This window comes from Capricornis sumatraensis, chromosome 9 (assembly GCF_032405125.1).
Source record: "Capricornis sumatraensis isolate serow.1 chromosome 9, serow.2, whole genome shotgun sequence".
Taxonomy (NCBI): Eukaryota; Metazoa; Chordata; class Mammalia; order Artiodactyla; family Bovidae; genus Capricornis; species Capricornis sumatraensis.
This window is the reverse complement of record NC_091077.1, coordinates 3,310,579-3,327,393: the sequence shown is the minus strand read 5'-3', so window position 1 is coordinate 3,327,393 and position 16,815 is coordinate 3,310,579. Positions and strand designations below refer to the sequence as shown.

The window sequence follows — 16,815 nt, the reverse complement described above, 5'->3', positions numbered from 1 at the left end:
AACTTCAGCAAAAAGGAGAAGTGACCGTTTTACAAAATGGAAAAGCTGAACAGTCAGGGGCTTGTCTCAGGCAAGGCGGCCCCAGGGCTTCAGGACATAAGCTGCCTCTCTTCTCACAGCCTAGCCCTGTGTTGGCTCCGTCTTCCTCAGAATGGCGAGAGGCTGGAAGTTGCCCTCAGGAATCTCCCTCCCATTCCGAGTTCCCTTCCTCAAAATTCTAAGGAAGTTGCCAGGACTCCGGCTCACCATCTTGGGTCAGCCCTGGCCCCCACAGGCAGTTTTGGCCCGCGTGTCCATCCCACAGGCCCAGGGGTGGGAGGCGGCTCTGTCCAGGGCTCAGAAGATGAGTGTGGGCAGAGCTGAGGCTTCACGAAGAGGGGTGCTGGGCAGGCAGAAATGGCAGGTGACTGTGGGTACCAGGGCCAGAGGCCCAGAGAGGACAGGTTCAGCCATCCCGAGGGGGCTGACCAGGCCAGCCCGGTGGCCTTTGGGATGGCCCACGTGCACGGAGCTCAGGCAGCGGTGGAACTGGTGGACGTCAGGTTTTCTGGAAGGGAGCAAGGACTTGGCTGTGCCCAGTGTGGGCTGGGTGCTTGGAGTACCTTATAGTCAGAGTTGCATGTTATAAAACAACCCCAGCTTGGGAGCGGGAGATACAGGAGTGGGCTGATAGGGGGCCAGGGCCAGGAGTGCATGGGGAGCCCCTGACCCGTGGCCAAGCAAGAGGTGACTGGGGCAGGGTGGGCCTCGGAAGGCGGCACAGGGGGTGGATTTGAGAATGAACTGGGAAGTGATGGCAATGGGTGGTTCAAGTAGGAGCGTCTCGATTCCTGAGATGAGATCCTGGACAAGAGGAGGTCTGGAGGGCCAGGTGGGATCTGCTGTGGTTGTGGGGCCTTTGGGAACACTCGGGTGACCTGGCAGCTGAAGCAAGCCTAGGGTGGACAGTTTGAGTTCTGCCAGCACAAGGCTAGGCCAATAAGGGCCAAAAGGACTGGGAGGAGGAGGCTGGGCTGTCCCCCGGCAACCACTCTCCGCCGCCCAGGCTCCAAGCGGTCCTGTTTCCGCCTGCTCAGCTGCCCAGGCTCTCCCAGGCTGTGGCCACACCCCTCCCCACCCGCGCAGCCCCTGAGGAGGGGCGGGGGGAGCGGGCCACTCTTCCTCTCCGGGGCCAGCCTCCGAGCAGCAGACGAGGGTGATAAAGCCCCGCAGACAATCCGCTCGCAGGCCAGCCTGGCCTGTCAGAGCCGCTGCCACCATGAAGGACGAGGCAGCCCTTCTGGCCACTGTCACCCTCCTGGGCGTGCTGCTGCAAGGTGGGCTGGCTCCTGCTCGGGAGGTGGGTGGGCCTCGGACCCCTGCGGTCTGCCTTCCTCCCTCCAGGCTCTGGGCAGGGTCGGGGGAGTGCTGGAAAGGCCAGGCCTAGGTGAGGGACAGCCCAGACTCCTGGGACTCGAGCTCTGCTGGCCCCAGAGGAAGGGATGCTCCAGGGCTGAAGGCCTGGCACTTTCCCCAAGTGGGAAGGGGAGAGACCCTGGAAGGGTGTCTGCAGGGCAAACTGTGAAACTCTGGGCAGGGACCATGGCTGAGAGGTGCCTGACCTAGGGGCGTCTCGACTCCTGAGATGAGATCCTGGACAAGAGGAGGTCTGGAGGGCCAGGTGGGATCTGCTGTGGTTGTGGGGCCTTTGGGAACACTCGGGTGACCTGGCAGCTGAAGCAAGCCTAGGGTGGACAGTTTGAGTTCTGCCAGCACAAGGCTAGGCCAATAAGGGCCAAAAGGACTGGGAGGAGGAGGAGGAGCAAAGGCCTAGGGGATGGGCAGGGAAATGGAAAAAGGCACCTGAGGGATGAGTGAGGTAGGCTTGGGGCTGGGGGTGGTCCCCTGAGCAGCATAAAGAGCCCTGGAGGCGGGGCAGGGCTTTCAGTGAGAAAGTGGGGCATCCAGCCATGTTAACCTGAGCAGGAGGGCAGGGTGCCAGCATGAATGGGCGTCCTGATGTTGGGTATAGAAGTGGGACAGCCGTGGGCCTGAGGCAGCCCTACTCCAGATGGCTGCTGCCCTCTCCACCTGTCTCCTCTCTGGGTGTCCCAGTGGGAGGACCCCATCCCCTGGCCCTGCCTTCAAAGGCACTCTGTTTATCCTGGAACTGTGTGAAGCTGAACTGGGCTGAAACCCCCAAAGGTGCCTGCTGAGTGCTCTCTTCAGATTGGCCCTAGATGACACATTCCTGGGACAGACATGCCCTAGGATGAGACACAGCCTGAGGCAGGGGCCCTGGAGCCGCTGAGCAGACTGAGTTGATCTCCAGCCATAGCAGCGAGCTCACCCATCAGGTCCTCCTCAGGTAGCCACCGGGCCGCCCTCCAGACCCTGCATGGTCCTGGCAAGGCCACTGTCCGTATTCACAGTGCACTCAGGTTGAGCCCTACAGGAAGCCTGGCACCAAGGGCATCAGAGCCACAGAAGTTGCAGGAAGATACCTGGAGACACCCAGTACTGCAACTGTGTGTGTGGTGGGCACCTGGCCTGCGACCAAGTAGAATAGAAGGGTTCCTGCGCACTCAGGCTCTCAAGAGTCAGCCCCCACTCTCTCTGTACCCATCGGTGTCGGAAGGCAGAGCGGCAGAGGTCGGTGGTTTGGAGTTGGACTAGAAGAGTCCCAGCTGTTAACCACCTGGGGGCAGAGGAGAGGTTATCTAGACACCGACTGAGGCAGAGTCCAGAGAGGCTGAACAGAGAAACCGAAGCAGGACTGGACGCCACAGTTTGCAGGCACAGCAATCCAGGAGGTCCCTCCTGGTGAACTCTGTGGGTGGGGGAGCAGGGACGATGGCCCAAGGTGTGTGCTCCCTTGAAGCTGGAAGGATGCAGCCAACAGTGGCTCAGTTGGTAAAGAACCTGCCTGCAATACAGGAGACCCGGGTTGGATCCCTGGTTCGGGAAGATCCCCTGGAGAAGGAAATGGCAACCCACTCCAGTGTTCTTGCTTGGAAAATCCCTTGGACAAAGGAGCTTGGTGGGCTACAGTCCATGGGGTCTCAAACAGTCAGACAGGACTGAGCGACGAACACTTTCACTTTCACTGCCTTTAAGCGGGACTCCCCGTCCAAGGCCGTTGGCCACAGTCCATGCCTAGAGGGTGGGAATCGGGTATCTGCTTGTGTTTTGCGAGTCAAACTAATTCAGGAGCAAAGTCCTTTCGAGGGCAGGTGTCCTGTGACGTGTCATCCCTTCCTCCTACACTCACTGGGCTGGACAGGACCTCTCAGAGGCCCAGGCCCACACCCTGCCCTCTCTATTGAGTGTCATGGACACCGGAGACGAGCGGGGTCCGGCGGTCCTCTTATGTTGGGCTTTAAAGGGGAGTCTCCACGAGCAGGGCGTGGAGCAGGGATCAAAGACGGGCAGCTAGGCCGGGAGTCAGGGTGCCGAGTCTGACTCCTGCAACACCTCCGTCCCCAGCCTACTTCTCTCTGCAGGTGATCTCGGCGCGCAGAGCCTTCCGCGTGTCGCCGCCGCTCACCACCGGCCCGCCGGAGTTCGAGCGCATCTACCGAGCCCAGTGAGCCGCGGCGGGAGGGCGCGGGGTGGGCAGCGAGGCAGCCCCGGGCGGGCAGGCTCTGAGGGAGCGGGCCGGCGCCTTCATGCTGCCCCGCCCGCACCGCAGAGTGAACTGCAGCGAGTACTTCCCGCTGTTCCTCGCCACGCTCTGGGTGGCCGGCATCTTCTTTCACGAAGGTTTGGACGTGGGCTAGGGGCGCGCGCACCGGAGCCTGGGGGTCCCCGCAGCAGCGGGCTCACCTCAGCCCGCCCCGCCGTCCCGTCCCCTGCCCCAGGCGCGGCGGCACTGTGTGGTCTTGTCTACCTGTTCGCGCGCCTCCGCTACTTCCAGGGCTACGCGCGCTCTGCGCAGCAGAGGTGAGAAGCGGGGCGGGCAAAGGTGGTAGATGGGCAGGGCGGGGACGGCCGAGGCCGCCAGCGGAGCGCGGGCGGGGCCGGGCTGCTGGTTGGAGGCGGGTCCCTTTCGGGGCCCAGTGGGCGGGCTCCCGGTGGAGGCGGGCTGTGGGGTCGGGCTGGGTTCGGCGTCCTGCCCCGCCGCCGCTGAGCCCCACTCGCAGGCTGGCCCCGCTGTACGCGAGCGCGCGCGCGCTCTGGCTTCTCGTGGCCCTGGCGGCCCTTGGCCTGCTCGCCCACTTCCTCCCGGCCGTGCTGCGCGCCACGCTCCTTGGACAGCTCCGGAAACTGCTGCTGAGGGCCTGAGACAGAGGACGCCTGGACGACGGAGCTGCAGTTGAACCGGAGCCTCCTCCAGTTTCTCATTAAAGCGTCCATGACAGGACCCCGAGTGCACTCTCTCGGTCGAAATGTGTCGCGCAATGCGGGTTGTAGAGCCTGCAGGGGTCTAACTGCGGCTGCCGGGCGGAGGCTGGGCTGCGGAAGGCACGAGGCCCCCCTCCCCACCCCCCCGCCCCGGGGGAGCTCGATCGGGTCCCGGGTCCTGTCCTGTTCCCAGACCCCAGAGGCACACGCTCGGGGCGCAGGCGCCCTTTCTCGCCGATGCTCACCCAGGGCTTCTCCCTGCGGTCAGTGCTTTCCTCGCCTGTCCCTCCTATGAACCCTGCCTCTCCGCTGACCCTCAGCCGCCCTATTCCGTGTACCCTGGCCGTCACAGCCAACACAAGGGACTTTTTGGGATCGGCACTGGGTTACCAGCATCTAGATGCCTAGGTGGCACAGTGGTAAAGAATTCACTTGCTGATGCAGGAGACACAGTAAACATGGGTTCCATCCCTGGGTAGGGAAGGTCCCCTGGAGGAGGAAACGGCAATCCACTCCACTATTCTTGCCTGGAAAATCCCATGACAGAGGAGCGTGGTGGGATGGGGTCACCAGAGTCGGGCGCGACTGAGCACAGGTGTTGCGGGCAACCTGCTGCAGCCGGTAGAGCTGGGAAAGACGAGGAATGGAATCAATCCGGTTGATTGGCGTGCTCCAAAATTCTTGCCTGGAGAATCGCAAGGACAGAGGAGCCTGGCGGGCCACAGTCCACGGGTTGCAAAAACTCGGACACGGCTGAAGCGGCTTAGCACACACGCACAGGCGCTCTCCGGTAAACGTCTGGGTGTTTTGGGGCCCAGATCTGGAAGGAATGCGCACCAGGAATAGTCCCTAAAGAGGTGGCTTTTAGGTGAGAATGGAGAGGAGAGGAACCAGGTAACAGCAAAGGCCCTGAGCCAGCTGAGACCCTAAGATGGGTCAGAGACCCATGAAGCTGCGCCTTGGAAACGGGGGTCAAAGCAGGGCGAGACCCACGAATGCGTGGGGAGAGGAGACGGGGGCGTGCCTTTGAGAGGCGGCTGCAGGCACTTCCACAGCTATGATGGGTGCTAGGGGGAGGGCTCTGAGGAAGGTCGTCTTGGAAGCGGGCGGTGGGGCACAGATTCCACACTAGCTCCGTCAGTTACCTAGTCACCAAGCCGCCACTCCCAGGAAATGGAGGCTAGGTCGTGCTGGGCCACGCGGCAAGGCAGGGGCGCCTGATGATATAGCCAATTAGAGGCGAACACGTCATTAACCCTTTATTACAAGGAACGCTCTCATAGAAGTATATGTGGACTTAACGTGAAAAAATCAAATGTATCCAAGAATAAAAAACACAGCACATGAAGTAGCGTATGGATTCCAGTGTTCGCGCTGGAGACAGTGGGCGCCCAGCAAACAGCTCTTCCGAAACGGCCCGGCCCGACGGGGCCAGGAGGGAGCGGCTCCGGGCGGCGCGCCGGCCTCAGGCACAGTGTAGGCGCCGCCTGCCTCTTCCCCGCGGCCGGCGGGCGGGGCAGCACCAGTTCCTGGGGCCTCCGGGCCAGCGGCCACCCCAGGCCGGCGGAGCGCGCTCCCAGGCAGAACCCCGGGCTGGGGCGGCCGTGCCTGGCCCTCCGGGGGCAGCGGCGACATCTCAGGTCTCCCGGGCTTCAGGACCAGCTAAAATGCACCTTCATAAGTCTCAGCTTAGTCAGCCTTTTTCAGGAAAATCTGGAAGAACCAGGCTCAGTATCAGCTGGGGTTTCAGGGAACGCTGGGGTTTAGCTGCTGGGTACAGCTCCCCATCCCCTGGCCCATGTCACCTCGCTCAGAATCACCCACACAGGTGAGTCTGTCTGGATGGAGAGGCGCAGTGCTTCCAGGGGGCCGAAAGCAGGGTCCACTTCACCCTGTGCCACGCCCTTGTAGAAGGAGCCTGGGGGAGTGCAGCAGTGAGAGGCCCAGAGCGCTGCTCATCGAGCCTCGCCCCCACCTCCGCTTGGTGGCCCCTCACTCACCTATCTGGAGGTAGCCATCAGGGCTCCGAGGGTACTGCAGAGTGACCGAATGGCCCTCCTGCAGGGCCTCCTTGTCTGACTGGGGGTTCTGGGGGCAAAATCAAGAGGCTGAAGCCGGTGGCTGTGGGAGGGGCAGGCCTCAGTGCACACCCACCCCCCACCACACTCACATCAAAGGGCAACACCTCCACAGATGTGTTGAACAGCTTGTCCTCTGGGTGCTCGATGTTGCCACTGCGGAAGAAGAACCTGCGGCCAGACAGGCCTGTGAGCTGCTGCAGGGGGGAGCACTACCTATGCATGACGCCCAGCAGAGAAAAGGCCAGGCCCCGGCCAGGACTGCAGGGGTGGGGCACTGCCTAGGCCTGACACCCAGCAGAGAAGAGGCCAGGCCTGGGCCGGGACTGCAGTCGGTGGGGCACTGCCGAGGGATGACGCCCAGCAGAGAAAAGGCCAGGCCAGGGCCAGGACTGCAGTCGGTGGTGAGAGGGGAACAGGAAGGAAGACCAGGGTTCTCCAAATGGAGGAAACAGGCAAGTGTTAGACACTTTTTTCCTTCTCTATACAAAATTAAAAGGAGGTAAAATTCTGTGTTGGCATGATGACACCTGGTTCCACCTGAACCTAACTTTTCTCAAACCTTGAGCTAACCAATGTTTTTCTTATGGAAGTGGTTTTCTTAAGCTATGTTAATGAACTATGTATTTACCCTAGACTGTGTCTTTCTTCAAGATGATTCTGCTTAAGACTCAGAACCAATAAGGGCTCAACAAACCGGTATATTTTACTCATACATTGTTCTCCTAATCTATGTTAATGAAGATACGTATTTACTTGGAAACCTGCCTTTCTTCATGATTCATGTCAGTCGTTTTATGGCCCGGGATGACTCACGTAATGCCAATGTTATCTCAAACACGCATGTTGTGGGTGAGGGGCCTGGTGCCACTCTGAGTTTTGAGACATCTCCTTTCTCTAATTAGCAACCCGCTGATAGGCATAAAACATACTGCTAAAAGCTAGCAGGGGGGCAACTCCTTCTGCCCTCTTCTGATGTCTAGGTCAGAAGCTTTCTCTATCTCTTTTATATTTTAATAAAACTTGATCACACAAAAGCTCTGAGCAATCAAGCCTTGTCTCTGGCCCCAGATTGAATTCCTCTCCTCTGGAGGCCAAGAATCCTGGCGTCTTTCATGGCTCAGCAACAACCTTTCAGTGGGCCCTGTGGTACTCGGCCAAGTTGGGCACCACCCAAAGCAGTCATTGGACTGTACAAAGCAACTTACTCATAAGGCCGAGGGTGACGGGCAATGTCACCAAGCTCCTGTGGGCGATGCTGAACTTGCCTTTATGAAGTAGCTACTGTTGCTTCTTTTTTGTCCTCACCATACACAGCTTATGGATCTTATTTCGCCAATCAGGGCCTGAACCCGGTTCCACAGCAGTGAAAGCCTGAGTCTTTCCACTGGACCACCGGGGAATTCTGTAGCTACTGTTCTGAGCTATACTTTTCAGATAAGAAAACCTAACAACATTAAATAATCTGCTGGGGGGTCACAGAGGGGAATCAGTAGGGTTAGAAATTTGTGGTGAGGCTTGAACTGCGGTAGCCACCCTCCCCCTCCCCTAAAGTGGGTCTGTGGGCGCTGGTACTGACCGCTCCAGTCGCAGCGGCTGGAAGAAGCGGAAGCGGATGAAGTCCCCTGCAGAGGGCGTGAAGGCCCAGAAGAAATCCTCGTGCAAATAGGCCTTCTCCAGGGTGAAGTGCTGGTACGTCTTGAGGCTCGTGCTCACCTCTGCTGGTGGGTTCACGTGCTCCATCCGCAGCGCGTGCTTCCCAAAGTCCTTGTCCTAGTGGCGGAGGGACAGAGGTGCTCGGGTGGGCCCTGGGCTGCCCTGCCGCCTCCTCGCCCGAGCTCGGGCCGGGCCCTGCTGGGCTCGACCAGCTCCAGTGCGGCACTGCCCACCTTCAGTTTCTGGATCTTGCCCGCCAGTGAGGAGTGGGTGCCCACATGCTGGAAGAGGGAAGGCTTGAAGCGGATCCGCAGGTTGGCTTTCTGCCGGTCGCAGTGCTTCTGTGGAGGGAGGGTGACACACTGGGGCTGAAGACAGAAACTCCTCCAGCCAGCAACACAGTCTTCTCCTGTCGGGCACACGATCACCAACACAGTCCCTGAAGGAGGCTGCTTGCTCCACCGCCCCGCCCGCCTCTGTGCAGGCCCTGCTCACCGCATCCTTCTCAGGGTTGCAGACCTTCACCCAAAGAATGTGGTCCAGGAGCCAGTCAATGGGCTTGTCCCGGTAGAACATAAGGATGAACTCCACAATGACGCTCAGGTCCAGAGACTTGAACATCTTCCCTGAGAGTAGGAGTAGGGGGAAAAGGGTGCTGAGAAGGCAGCTCTGCCGTGACCTACTTCCTCTTAATCCCTCTGGGGGACTCTGGGGAGGGTCGTCCTATAGCAAAACCTCTGGCTGGCTGCAGGCAGGTGTGGGTAAGAAGAGGGCAGATGGGCTGGTGAGCCCAAACATCTTGATGCAGAGGGGCAGGCAGGAATATAGGTCAGGAGGGGCTACAGCGGGCACTCGAGGAAAAGGCTCAGAGCCTGACCTGGGCTTGGGAACAGGGCAGGGGGCTGAGAGCTGAGGACAGAGGCAGAAGTGGGCTGGAGAGAGAGCTTCTGGTCAGGCCAGTTGGGCAGGGAGGGGGCTGGCACACCAATGAAACCCAGCTGGGAGAACTCCAGGATCATCCAGTCTTCCGAGGGCTGCTGGAGTGCAAAGTTCTTCATGGTGCTCAGGTAGTTGGGCTTGGCTATGATGTCGTCTTCCAGCTGCACAGTGGTGGGTAGGTAGAAGGGGGCCAGGACTCAGGATGGGCACAGGGAGGGCAGGGCCCGCCACCCAGGCCCGTACAGGGGGCAAAGGGGGCCAGAGCAGGGAGTCAGGGCTCACCTGCACGTAGTAGATGCCTTTGGACTGGGCATACATCATGAGGAAGCAGTAATCAAGGTTCTGTTTGGTCCTCCACCTGTCGACCAGGGGAAGGGGCCTCAAGAACTCAGACCCCTCCACCTCCAGTGTGGCCACCACGGAGGCCACTGAGTGGGTAGCAGGCCCCCTGCCCCCATGCAGGGGTCCTCAAATGGAACAATGGAGGCAGTGCAGAAAAGGACTCGGGACTCAAGACACCCAGAGGCTAGGTTCCTTAGCACAGGGGGACAGGCTGCTGGGGGCAGAGGGAGAGGGGTGGGACTAGTACCTGACTCTCTCCTTGGGGTCTCCAAAGGACTCTCGGAGGCGGGAGAAGTCAGGGTAGAAGTGGGGAGAAGGGGAGATGACTTCCAGGAGCCCAGAATGGATCTCCGTAGGGAACCTGGGGACAGGAAGGCCCAGTGAGTGTGCAGCCTCCAGGGGCCAGAGCAGGGGCAGAACTGAGCTAACTAGACCCCACCCTTTACCTAAAGCCCACCAGGCAGACCTCCCCCAGTACCACACCCACCCTGCTGACACAGAGGCTTCAGAGGGGTTGGGTCATCTCTACACACCCACCCCCACAGCCTAGAAGGGAAGCACCCTTTCCCACAGACGGAAGGCTCCTGCTGCCCAGCACCTCAGAGTCCTCCCTTCACCAGCCTTGCTGGGCTGCCAGTACTCACAAGGCCTTGATATTCTCTGTCACCAGCGAGGTATACTGTGGGTCAGTCTGTGGGAAGACCAAGTGCCCTCCCTGAGTCAGGCTGTCACCCCAAATGGCCTGGAAGAAAAGGCTGGGGGAAGGACACAGCTCTTTCTCCCACCATCCTAAAGGCTAAGTAAGGCTGGGCCTAGGGACCATAGGTGCCTCAGAGAAAGCCCTTCTAGATACCTGGGGCCAAGAGGTGGGGTGGACTATGTAACTTCACATCCCTAGGAGGAGAAGGTAAACTGTCTCTTTTAACTTTTTACCTTGGCAAGTGTCTGAATGAAACCAACTGAACTTGCGGGTCTGTTCCTCTGAAACCCTGTTTTCCTCTCCCCGCTCCTTTCTGCCCTGCACTGAGGGCCCCAGCCCGGCCCCGCCCACTCGCCTCCGCAATCAGCACCACGATGACCGAGTCCTCCTTCTCCTGCGGGCTCAGCTCCGAGATGAGTGAGTGCAGCGTGTCAGTCAGGTAGGAGTGCACCTCGCGCCGCACGCTCGGGATGCCCATCACCACCGACACTGCGGGGATGCGGAGGGTCGGCCCTGGGCACACGGGGGATCGCCCCGCCGCCCGCCTTCGGCCTCTCCGGGGCCCCTACCTCCGGTGCGGCCCTGGCCCACGCGCACGGCCGGCTGCAGGCTGCTTTCCTTGGCCAGCAGGTGCGGCAGGTGGTGGAAGACCGTGGGAAGGTGCAGCACGTGCTTGTGCGAAACGTTCCAGGGCTTCAGGCGGGGGTCCTCTGGGTGGGTCGGGAAGGGGCAGGTCAGACAAGGAGCTTACCCACCAGCTTGGCGCCCCCACCGTCCCGCTCCCCCCCTCACCCGGTAGGCGGCCCCAGGTGCGATTGCTGTCTCCATCTCGAAGCGCCTGCCTCTCGGACATGGCCCTCTTGATCTCATCCAGCACCAGGTTGAGCTCCTTGGAGCGCTTGAGGCTCTCCTGCTCGGCTGCATGCAAGCGGTCCCGCAGGGCCAGGAACTCCCGCTGGTAGACGTCCACCACATCACCTGTGGGTGGTATGCACGCTGTCACCAGGGGGCAGCCTCGAGCTGACCTGCTGCCCCATGAGTGTGTCAGCACACACAGCTGTTCACATCTGGTCTCCTGCCTGCTACATGTGGGTCACATGGGCTTACGTAAAAGCCACTCTGAAGTCACAGTGACACTCACACCTGCGGAAGAAAAGCCTCCAAAGGGGGAATGAGTCCTCTCCAGGGCTCTCCCTTTATTTTCTCCACTGAGGAGATGTCTCGGGTGGGAAGGCTGCAGGATCACCTCCAGGCCCACGTGGTCAAACTAAGCTGGAGGTGGAAAAGGCTAGGACTGAGTTCTCTCCTCCCAGTAGCTCTCACAGCCCCCTCCTGCTTCTCCTTGCAGCATCTCGTCCTTCCAGGAGGTAGGACATCCAAGGGCCCATCCAAGACCCGCCTTCCTCAAGCAGTTCTGATGTTGAGGCCAGCCTTCCCGTTCCTTCTTTCAGCCTCTGCACCTTGCTTCCCACCCTACTTCAGAGATCACAGGCAGCCCCATCCCCAAGGCTCCCTGGGGACAGGAAACCTCCCTGAACATCCCCTCCTATCCTCTAAGCAGGAGTGAGCCCCAGACGCGCATTCATCACTGTCCCCATGGCGGTCATTCTACACTAGACACCAGCTCTGGATTCATAATCGCACATAGTAGGGGGGTGGGGAGATTGCTGCAGTTACAGCCCCCAGTGCTCAGAGGAACAAAAGAAGTTGAAAAACGAGTCACAGGTCCCTCAGCAATTAACAGCAGAGAGGGAACCCAAGCTCTGAATGCCCTGAGGCCTGCTTTTCTGAAGAGCTGTCCCAGGCCTGTACCATGCCACCCAGAGAGACCTGTACCAGAACCTCCAGCGGGGTCCCATCTGCAGGCTCCGAGGTGGACATGGGCCTGAAGCAGCACAGAGGTGGGGCTGCCTGACAGTGGACAGGGAGCCCCAGGGTGCCAAGTACCTGGCTCCACTGGCCTGGCAGGGCCGAGCAATCAAGAAGGAGACAAAAACAACAGTGCTATTTGCCGCTGCTGCTGAGGCAGCCCGGTCCTGCCAGGCTGTTCCTCTCAAGGCCTCTTCGAATCTGGCTTTTGCCCTCTTTATTTGCTATCACACACACTGCCTTTTCCTTGTCTGACATCTATGCTTTCACACATGCTTGTTTCATCTGCCTGGGATTCCCTTTCCTCTTCCGGGCCTAATGAAAGCCCATGGAGCCTTCAAGGCCTCGGTGCAAAAATCTCCAAGTCTCGGAAGCCTTCCAGATTTCTCCCCTCTCATCCTCAGGCAGCTCTTATATTCCTTGATCCCTCAGGGGGATCACAACCCCCAGAATGCCCCAGGATGGTGTCACTTTTGCCACAAAGGTCATGACCAAGGCAAAATTTGGTCATCCCAGGATACCCCCTCCTGCAGCTAGGGCAGAGGCCTAAGTGCTAAGTTCTGGAAAAAGAGAAAGGAGCAGCCCCGCCAAGCAGGTCCTTGATAAGGCACTCCAAAGTCAGAAGCTTGCCCCAGGCTCCCTCCCCACACACTGCCCCTGGAGCCAAAGGCCAGGCCACTTCAAGCTTCTGTGCTCAGGACAGCCCTACTGGGGAGGGAGTTAGGAGTCAGGTTACCAGATCTTTGAGGCTCTGCTCTGTGTTCCAAAGCCAGGTTACCCCAGAAACCTGACCTTTTAAACAGGGAGCTGGCCACCCCCATCACTCCCCCGCCCAGCGGCCAACAGGAAGTGTAAGTGGGGAGTGCTGAGGCACAGTAGGACGTGGTTCAGAGCTGCCTAAGCAGGTAGGTGGCCTTCCTCCTGCAGTCTCCACCTACCTACCTACTGTCCCTGATGCCCACCCCAATGCTACTGGCTATACCCAAGGAAGCCCCCTGCAGCGGGGCCCTCTGTGAGGTGGAGGGAGTGTAAGGAGGCCTCACACTCTCTGCCTGCTGCCCCTGCTCCCCCCACACATGGCCTTCTCTGATTTTTAAGTAGGCTGTGCTCTGTCCAACCTTAGCCTGTCCTAGGTGGGCCCAGAGGTGGGCCCTGCTGACCCGAATCACCCTGACCACTGAGGCCTGGGCATAGCCTGCTCCCTACCCTGATCCTCTTGCCAGAAGCTTTCCTCTTTCCAAGTCCTGGGGGCAGCTGTGGTCACACTACTGGAGACTTTCCTGCGCCTCCCTCTACCAGAAGGCAAAATAATCAAGATATCTGAGGCCACAGACCACAAGCTTCCCTTTGGGTCCCTCTTCATTAAAGAAACAGATGTCAAGGTTGAAGCTGGGGCACAGACCTTGTGCCCTGTACTGAGGGATGGAAAAATAGGCCCAGAGAGGCACAGGCAGGTGCCAGGCCCAGTGAAGGTCTGTTGTTAACCTGCAGTGGGGCAGAAGCATGGAGAAGGGGGCAGGTGTCCACCTCCTCTCCAGGATTTGCATCCACTCTCCCAGGGGTCAAGACGGGCATCCATCATTGCTGAAGTCTAAGAGAGGCGACAGCCTAGACACGGGGAGGGCTGTGTGGCTCAGGCTAACCCCCTGCAGGGTCTGCTGTCTTCCCTGGGGACCTTTCGCAGGGCTGTAACTGGAGCATTAGTGGAGCTGATGCACAAATTTTGTCAAGGCTGGATGTGAAAGTGAGCCTAAAACCTGCAGCCCGGGTCTTGCCAAGGCCTATGTGTCCTTCCTGGCCCTTGGCTTCCAGGATGCCACCTGCTCCTACTTTCCTTTCTCTCTGGCTCCCTGCCCACCTCTTCCCTTCCCTACAGATCTGGGTTCCTCTGCTTTTCCTCTAAGCATCCCTGCCAGGGCCAGCCCTCTCCTGAGTTCCGTATTCACTGCAAACTGGAAGCCAAGGTCCAGTCTGGTCTCCGATTTAGTCTGGCTTCCCTACAGGCTGAATACAGTCATCTCAATGTAAAAATGAGAAAGGTTCATATAAGAGCCCAGACTCAGGCTTCTCTTCAGGCCTTCGAAGACAAGATCCTACTGGGCCCCGCAAAACAGTAGCAGCCCTCAGTAGGGAAGGCCCAGGTGACCCTCTTGTCACATGTCACAGGCTTCTGGGCTTTCAGGCCCCAGGGACAAGGACTCTGCATCTGAACCCCACTTCTTTGACCAGGCTCCTGGATGCTTCCCTTAGGGAGCTGCTACTGCTGCTGCTAAGAAGCTTCAGGTGTGTCCGACTCTTTGCAACCCCATGGGCTGTAGTCTGCCAGGCTCCTCCGTCCATGGGATTCTCCAAGCAAGAATACTGGAGTGGGTTGCCACGCCAAGAGATCTTCCCGATCCAGGGATTGAACCCACTTCTCTTAAGCCTCCTGCATTGGCAGGCAGGTTCTTTACCACCAGGGCCTCCTGGGAAGCCCTTAGGGAGAGCAGGCCTAAATGGAGCCGTGGGCATCCCCCTCACTCCCATGCTCCTGGACACTGTGGCTAGTCAGACTCACAGTCTGGTGTCCTGGCACAGGTAGGGGTCTGACACTGCAATTCCTGACATCCAGCTGAGAGCACGCAGCTGCTGCAAGAGGCACCTGGGAACTGTGGCCTCGCCCAGGGCAGGGTGCAAGGGCTCACTACTTCACTCACAACTGAACAAACGTGCCCCAGCCCATGAGGTACGGCCCCACCTTGGCCTCCAAGCCAGTCCCTACCTGGCCACTCTCCCGAGGGTCCAAAGTGTCCTCCCCTAGGTGACACACCTCAGCTACACAGAACTCTGCCCCAGCCATGCCCTTCCCTGGGTCGAACACTCCACATACAGAGACGTACAGAGAACTCTGCTCCAGCCGTGGCCTCTATGTACCAAGTCCTAGGGTTCTCTGTCCAGGCCTTCTGGTGCCCCAAGGACAGCCCATGCCTCCACCCAAACAGGGCTGGGCTGAGCTGGGCGGACAGGAGCCAGGTGGGGACACGGGGACTTCGAGGGTCAGAAAGGCTCCTCCTGCAGCCTCTGCTGGGGACAGGGAAGCAGGAGGTGGGAGTGAGGCTGAGGTCAGCAGCCTCAGCCCGATCCTGCCTAGGCCTCCTGCAGGGAAAGCTAGAGGCAGGAAGGAAGCAGCTTTTCCTGCTGCCTCTGGTGCTGCAGGCTGGGTCGACAGAGGCCTGCGAGGGCCTCCTCAGCCTTGTGCCCTCAGCAAAGGCTCCACTCAGCCCCATCCATCCCAGCCAACATGGAGCCAGTGCTGGGGTCTGCCCCCTTAGCCCAAAGTGTGCTAGCAGACTCGGAGGGCCTCGCCGGTGAACTGGCCAGCTGGAGCAAACTTCACGTGAGGCCACATAACGCAAGTGAAGCGGCAGCCAGGTGGGCTGCTCCTGAGGCCCCCACGGCACCCCGCAGGCCGGCAGCCCGAGGAAGGCTTCCCCGTGGAGGAGTCCTGGGGCCAGAGGTTCCGGAGGAGGGCTGCAGAGGCCCTCGGGAGCCGCACGCGGAGCCGGCCGGGGCGGAGCGGTGGTGGGAAGTGACAGTGCCGCCTGCACGACCGGCTGCCACTTCACGCGGCTCTCCGGAACGGGGCATCCATGTGCCCGGGGCCGCCGAAGCCGCCTCTGCCCCTGCGCCTCCCTTCCCTCTCTGGGAACTCTGAGCTCCCCCGCTCGCCAGAGGGGGCGACCCGCCCGAGCGCGGGCGGAACTCGCGGAGGCCAGTCCCGGGCGCCCGCCCGGCGCCCTGCTCGAGGCCCGGCCCCGGCCCGGGGAGAATTTCGTTACTCCGGCAGCAAACAAGTGGGGGCGCGCAGGGAGGGGCGGCCCCCGCGCCGGCCGGGCGGGGAGGGGGCGCCGGCGCCGGCTTCCGGCCGCCTTCCGCGGCGGGCGCCCGAGCCCCGCTGCCCAGGCCGGCGCCCGGGGCGGGAGGGGAGCGGGCCCGCGCCGGCGGGGAGGGGCTCACCTTTCTGGCCGCTGAGCGCCGCGTACCAGGAGAGCGAGAAGAAGGCGCACAGGCAGAGGAGCAGCAGCGTCAGGAAGGCGCCATTGCGGAGCCTCATCTCCTCAGGTACGCGGTGGGCGCCGGCGGGGCCGAGGCCGCATGGCCCGGGGGGCCGGGGCCGGAGCGCCGGGACCGGGAGGCTGCAGGGGCCCCGGCCCCGGGGCGGGGAGGGGCTGCGAGCCCGGGGCCGGGCGGAGGTGCGGGCCGGCCTGCCGGGCTGCGGACCGGGCCGGGCGCCGCACCGCCGGCTCCTCCAGGCTGTGGGAAGCGGACGGCCTAGGCTCGGCGCTCGGGCCGGGCCGGGCCGGGCTGGGTTGGGCTGGGCGGCGAGAGCCGCGGCCCGGCCTGGATCCTGGGCCGCCGCGGAGTTGGCTGCGAAGGGCGGGGCGGCCGGGACTTAAAGGGGCCGCATCACCCGCTGCCGACACCGGTACGCGAGGGGCGGGGTGGGGGACGAACGCCGGGGATCGCGCCGGTGCGCCTCGCGGCCGCGGCCCTGGCCCCGCGTGCGGGCTTACACATCCTGGACTTCGCGGGTTGAGGGTGGCGGGCCCTGGGCTCTGGCCTCAGGTAGGTCGAAGCAGGGGCCTGCCGGACTGTGCGGTCCGCTGTGGTGGCGGCGTGCGTCAGCCCTCCAACCCCTTCTCAATAACGTTTTCCTTGTGAACTTCCCAACCCATATTTGGACCTCAGTCGGGTTACCTGACGACCCTCAGGCCCTGTCCCAGGTCTGAGGGGTTTAGGCAGAAGTGAGACAGGCCGGGATCTGGAGCCCTTAGCTGCGGTGCTTGCACCTGCACAAAGCTCTTATCCAGCAACAAAAGACAAAGACGCTACAAGGGACTAAAAGTTACTGTGTGAGTGGGCAGTTGG

The 16,815-nt window shown here is 60.9% G+C and overlaps 3 protein-coding genes across 4 annotated transcripts in view; 2 read left to right on the top strand and 1 right to left on the bottom strand.

Annotated features, from left to right (window-relative positions):
- Nucleotides 1-1,258: 1,258 nt before the first annotated feature.
- Nucleotides 1,259-4,263, top strand: LTC4S (leukotriene C4 synthase). The gene is made up of 5 exons (XM_068981358.1): nucleotides 1,259-1,316; nucleotides 3,466-3,565; nucleotides 3,671-3,741; nucleotides 3,840-3,921; nucleotides 4,122-4,263. The coding sequence occupies exons 1-5, from the start codon at nucleotides 1,259-1,261 to the stop codon at nucleotides 4,261-4,263; spliced, it is 453 nt and encodes a 150-aa protein (XP_068837459.1).
- A 1,414-nt stretch (nucleotides 4,264-5,677) lies between these two features.
- MGAT4B (alpha-1,3-mannosyl-glycoprotein 4-beta-N-acetylglucosaminyltransferase B) lies at nucleotides 5,678-16,021 on the bottom strand. 2 transcript variants are annotated; one of them, XM_068981245.1, is made up of 15 exons: nucleotides 15,904-16,021; nucleotides 10,831-11,016; nucleotides 10,608-10,748; nucleotides 10,394-10,527; nucleotides 9,983-10,029; nucleotides 9,586-9,699; nucleotides 9,279-9,354; nucleotides 9,043-9,157; nucleotides 8,553-8,683; nucleotides 8,291-8,398; nucleotides 7,981-8,174; nucleotides 6,494-6,572; nucleotides 6,324-6,411; nucleotides 6,129-6,241; nucleotides 5,678-6,036 (listed from the first exon to the last, which is right to left on the bottom strand). In XM_068981245.1, exons 1-15 carry the CDS (start codon nucleotides 15,998-16,000, stop codon nucleotides 6,013-6,015), a joined length of 1,647 nt encoding a protein of 548 aa, XP_068837346.1. In that variant the 5' UTR covers nucleotides 16,001-16,021; the 3' UTR covers nucleotides 5,678-6,012. The 2 variants fall into 2 exon arrangements, with proteins under 2 accessions (XP_068837346.1, XP_068837347.1); XM_068981246.1 differs by lacking the exon at nucleotides 6,129-6,241.
- Nucleotides 15,971-16,815, top strand: part of SQSTM1 (sequestosome 1) — an 86,637-nt gene continuing 85,792 nt past the window's right edge. The window contains exon 1 of the mRNA XM_068981248.1: nucleotides 15,971-16,008. The gene's annotated coding sequence lies outside the window, so the exon portion shown is untranslated. The remainder of the gene's footprint in view (nucleotides 16,009-16,815) is intronic.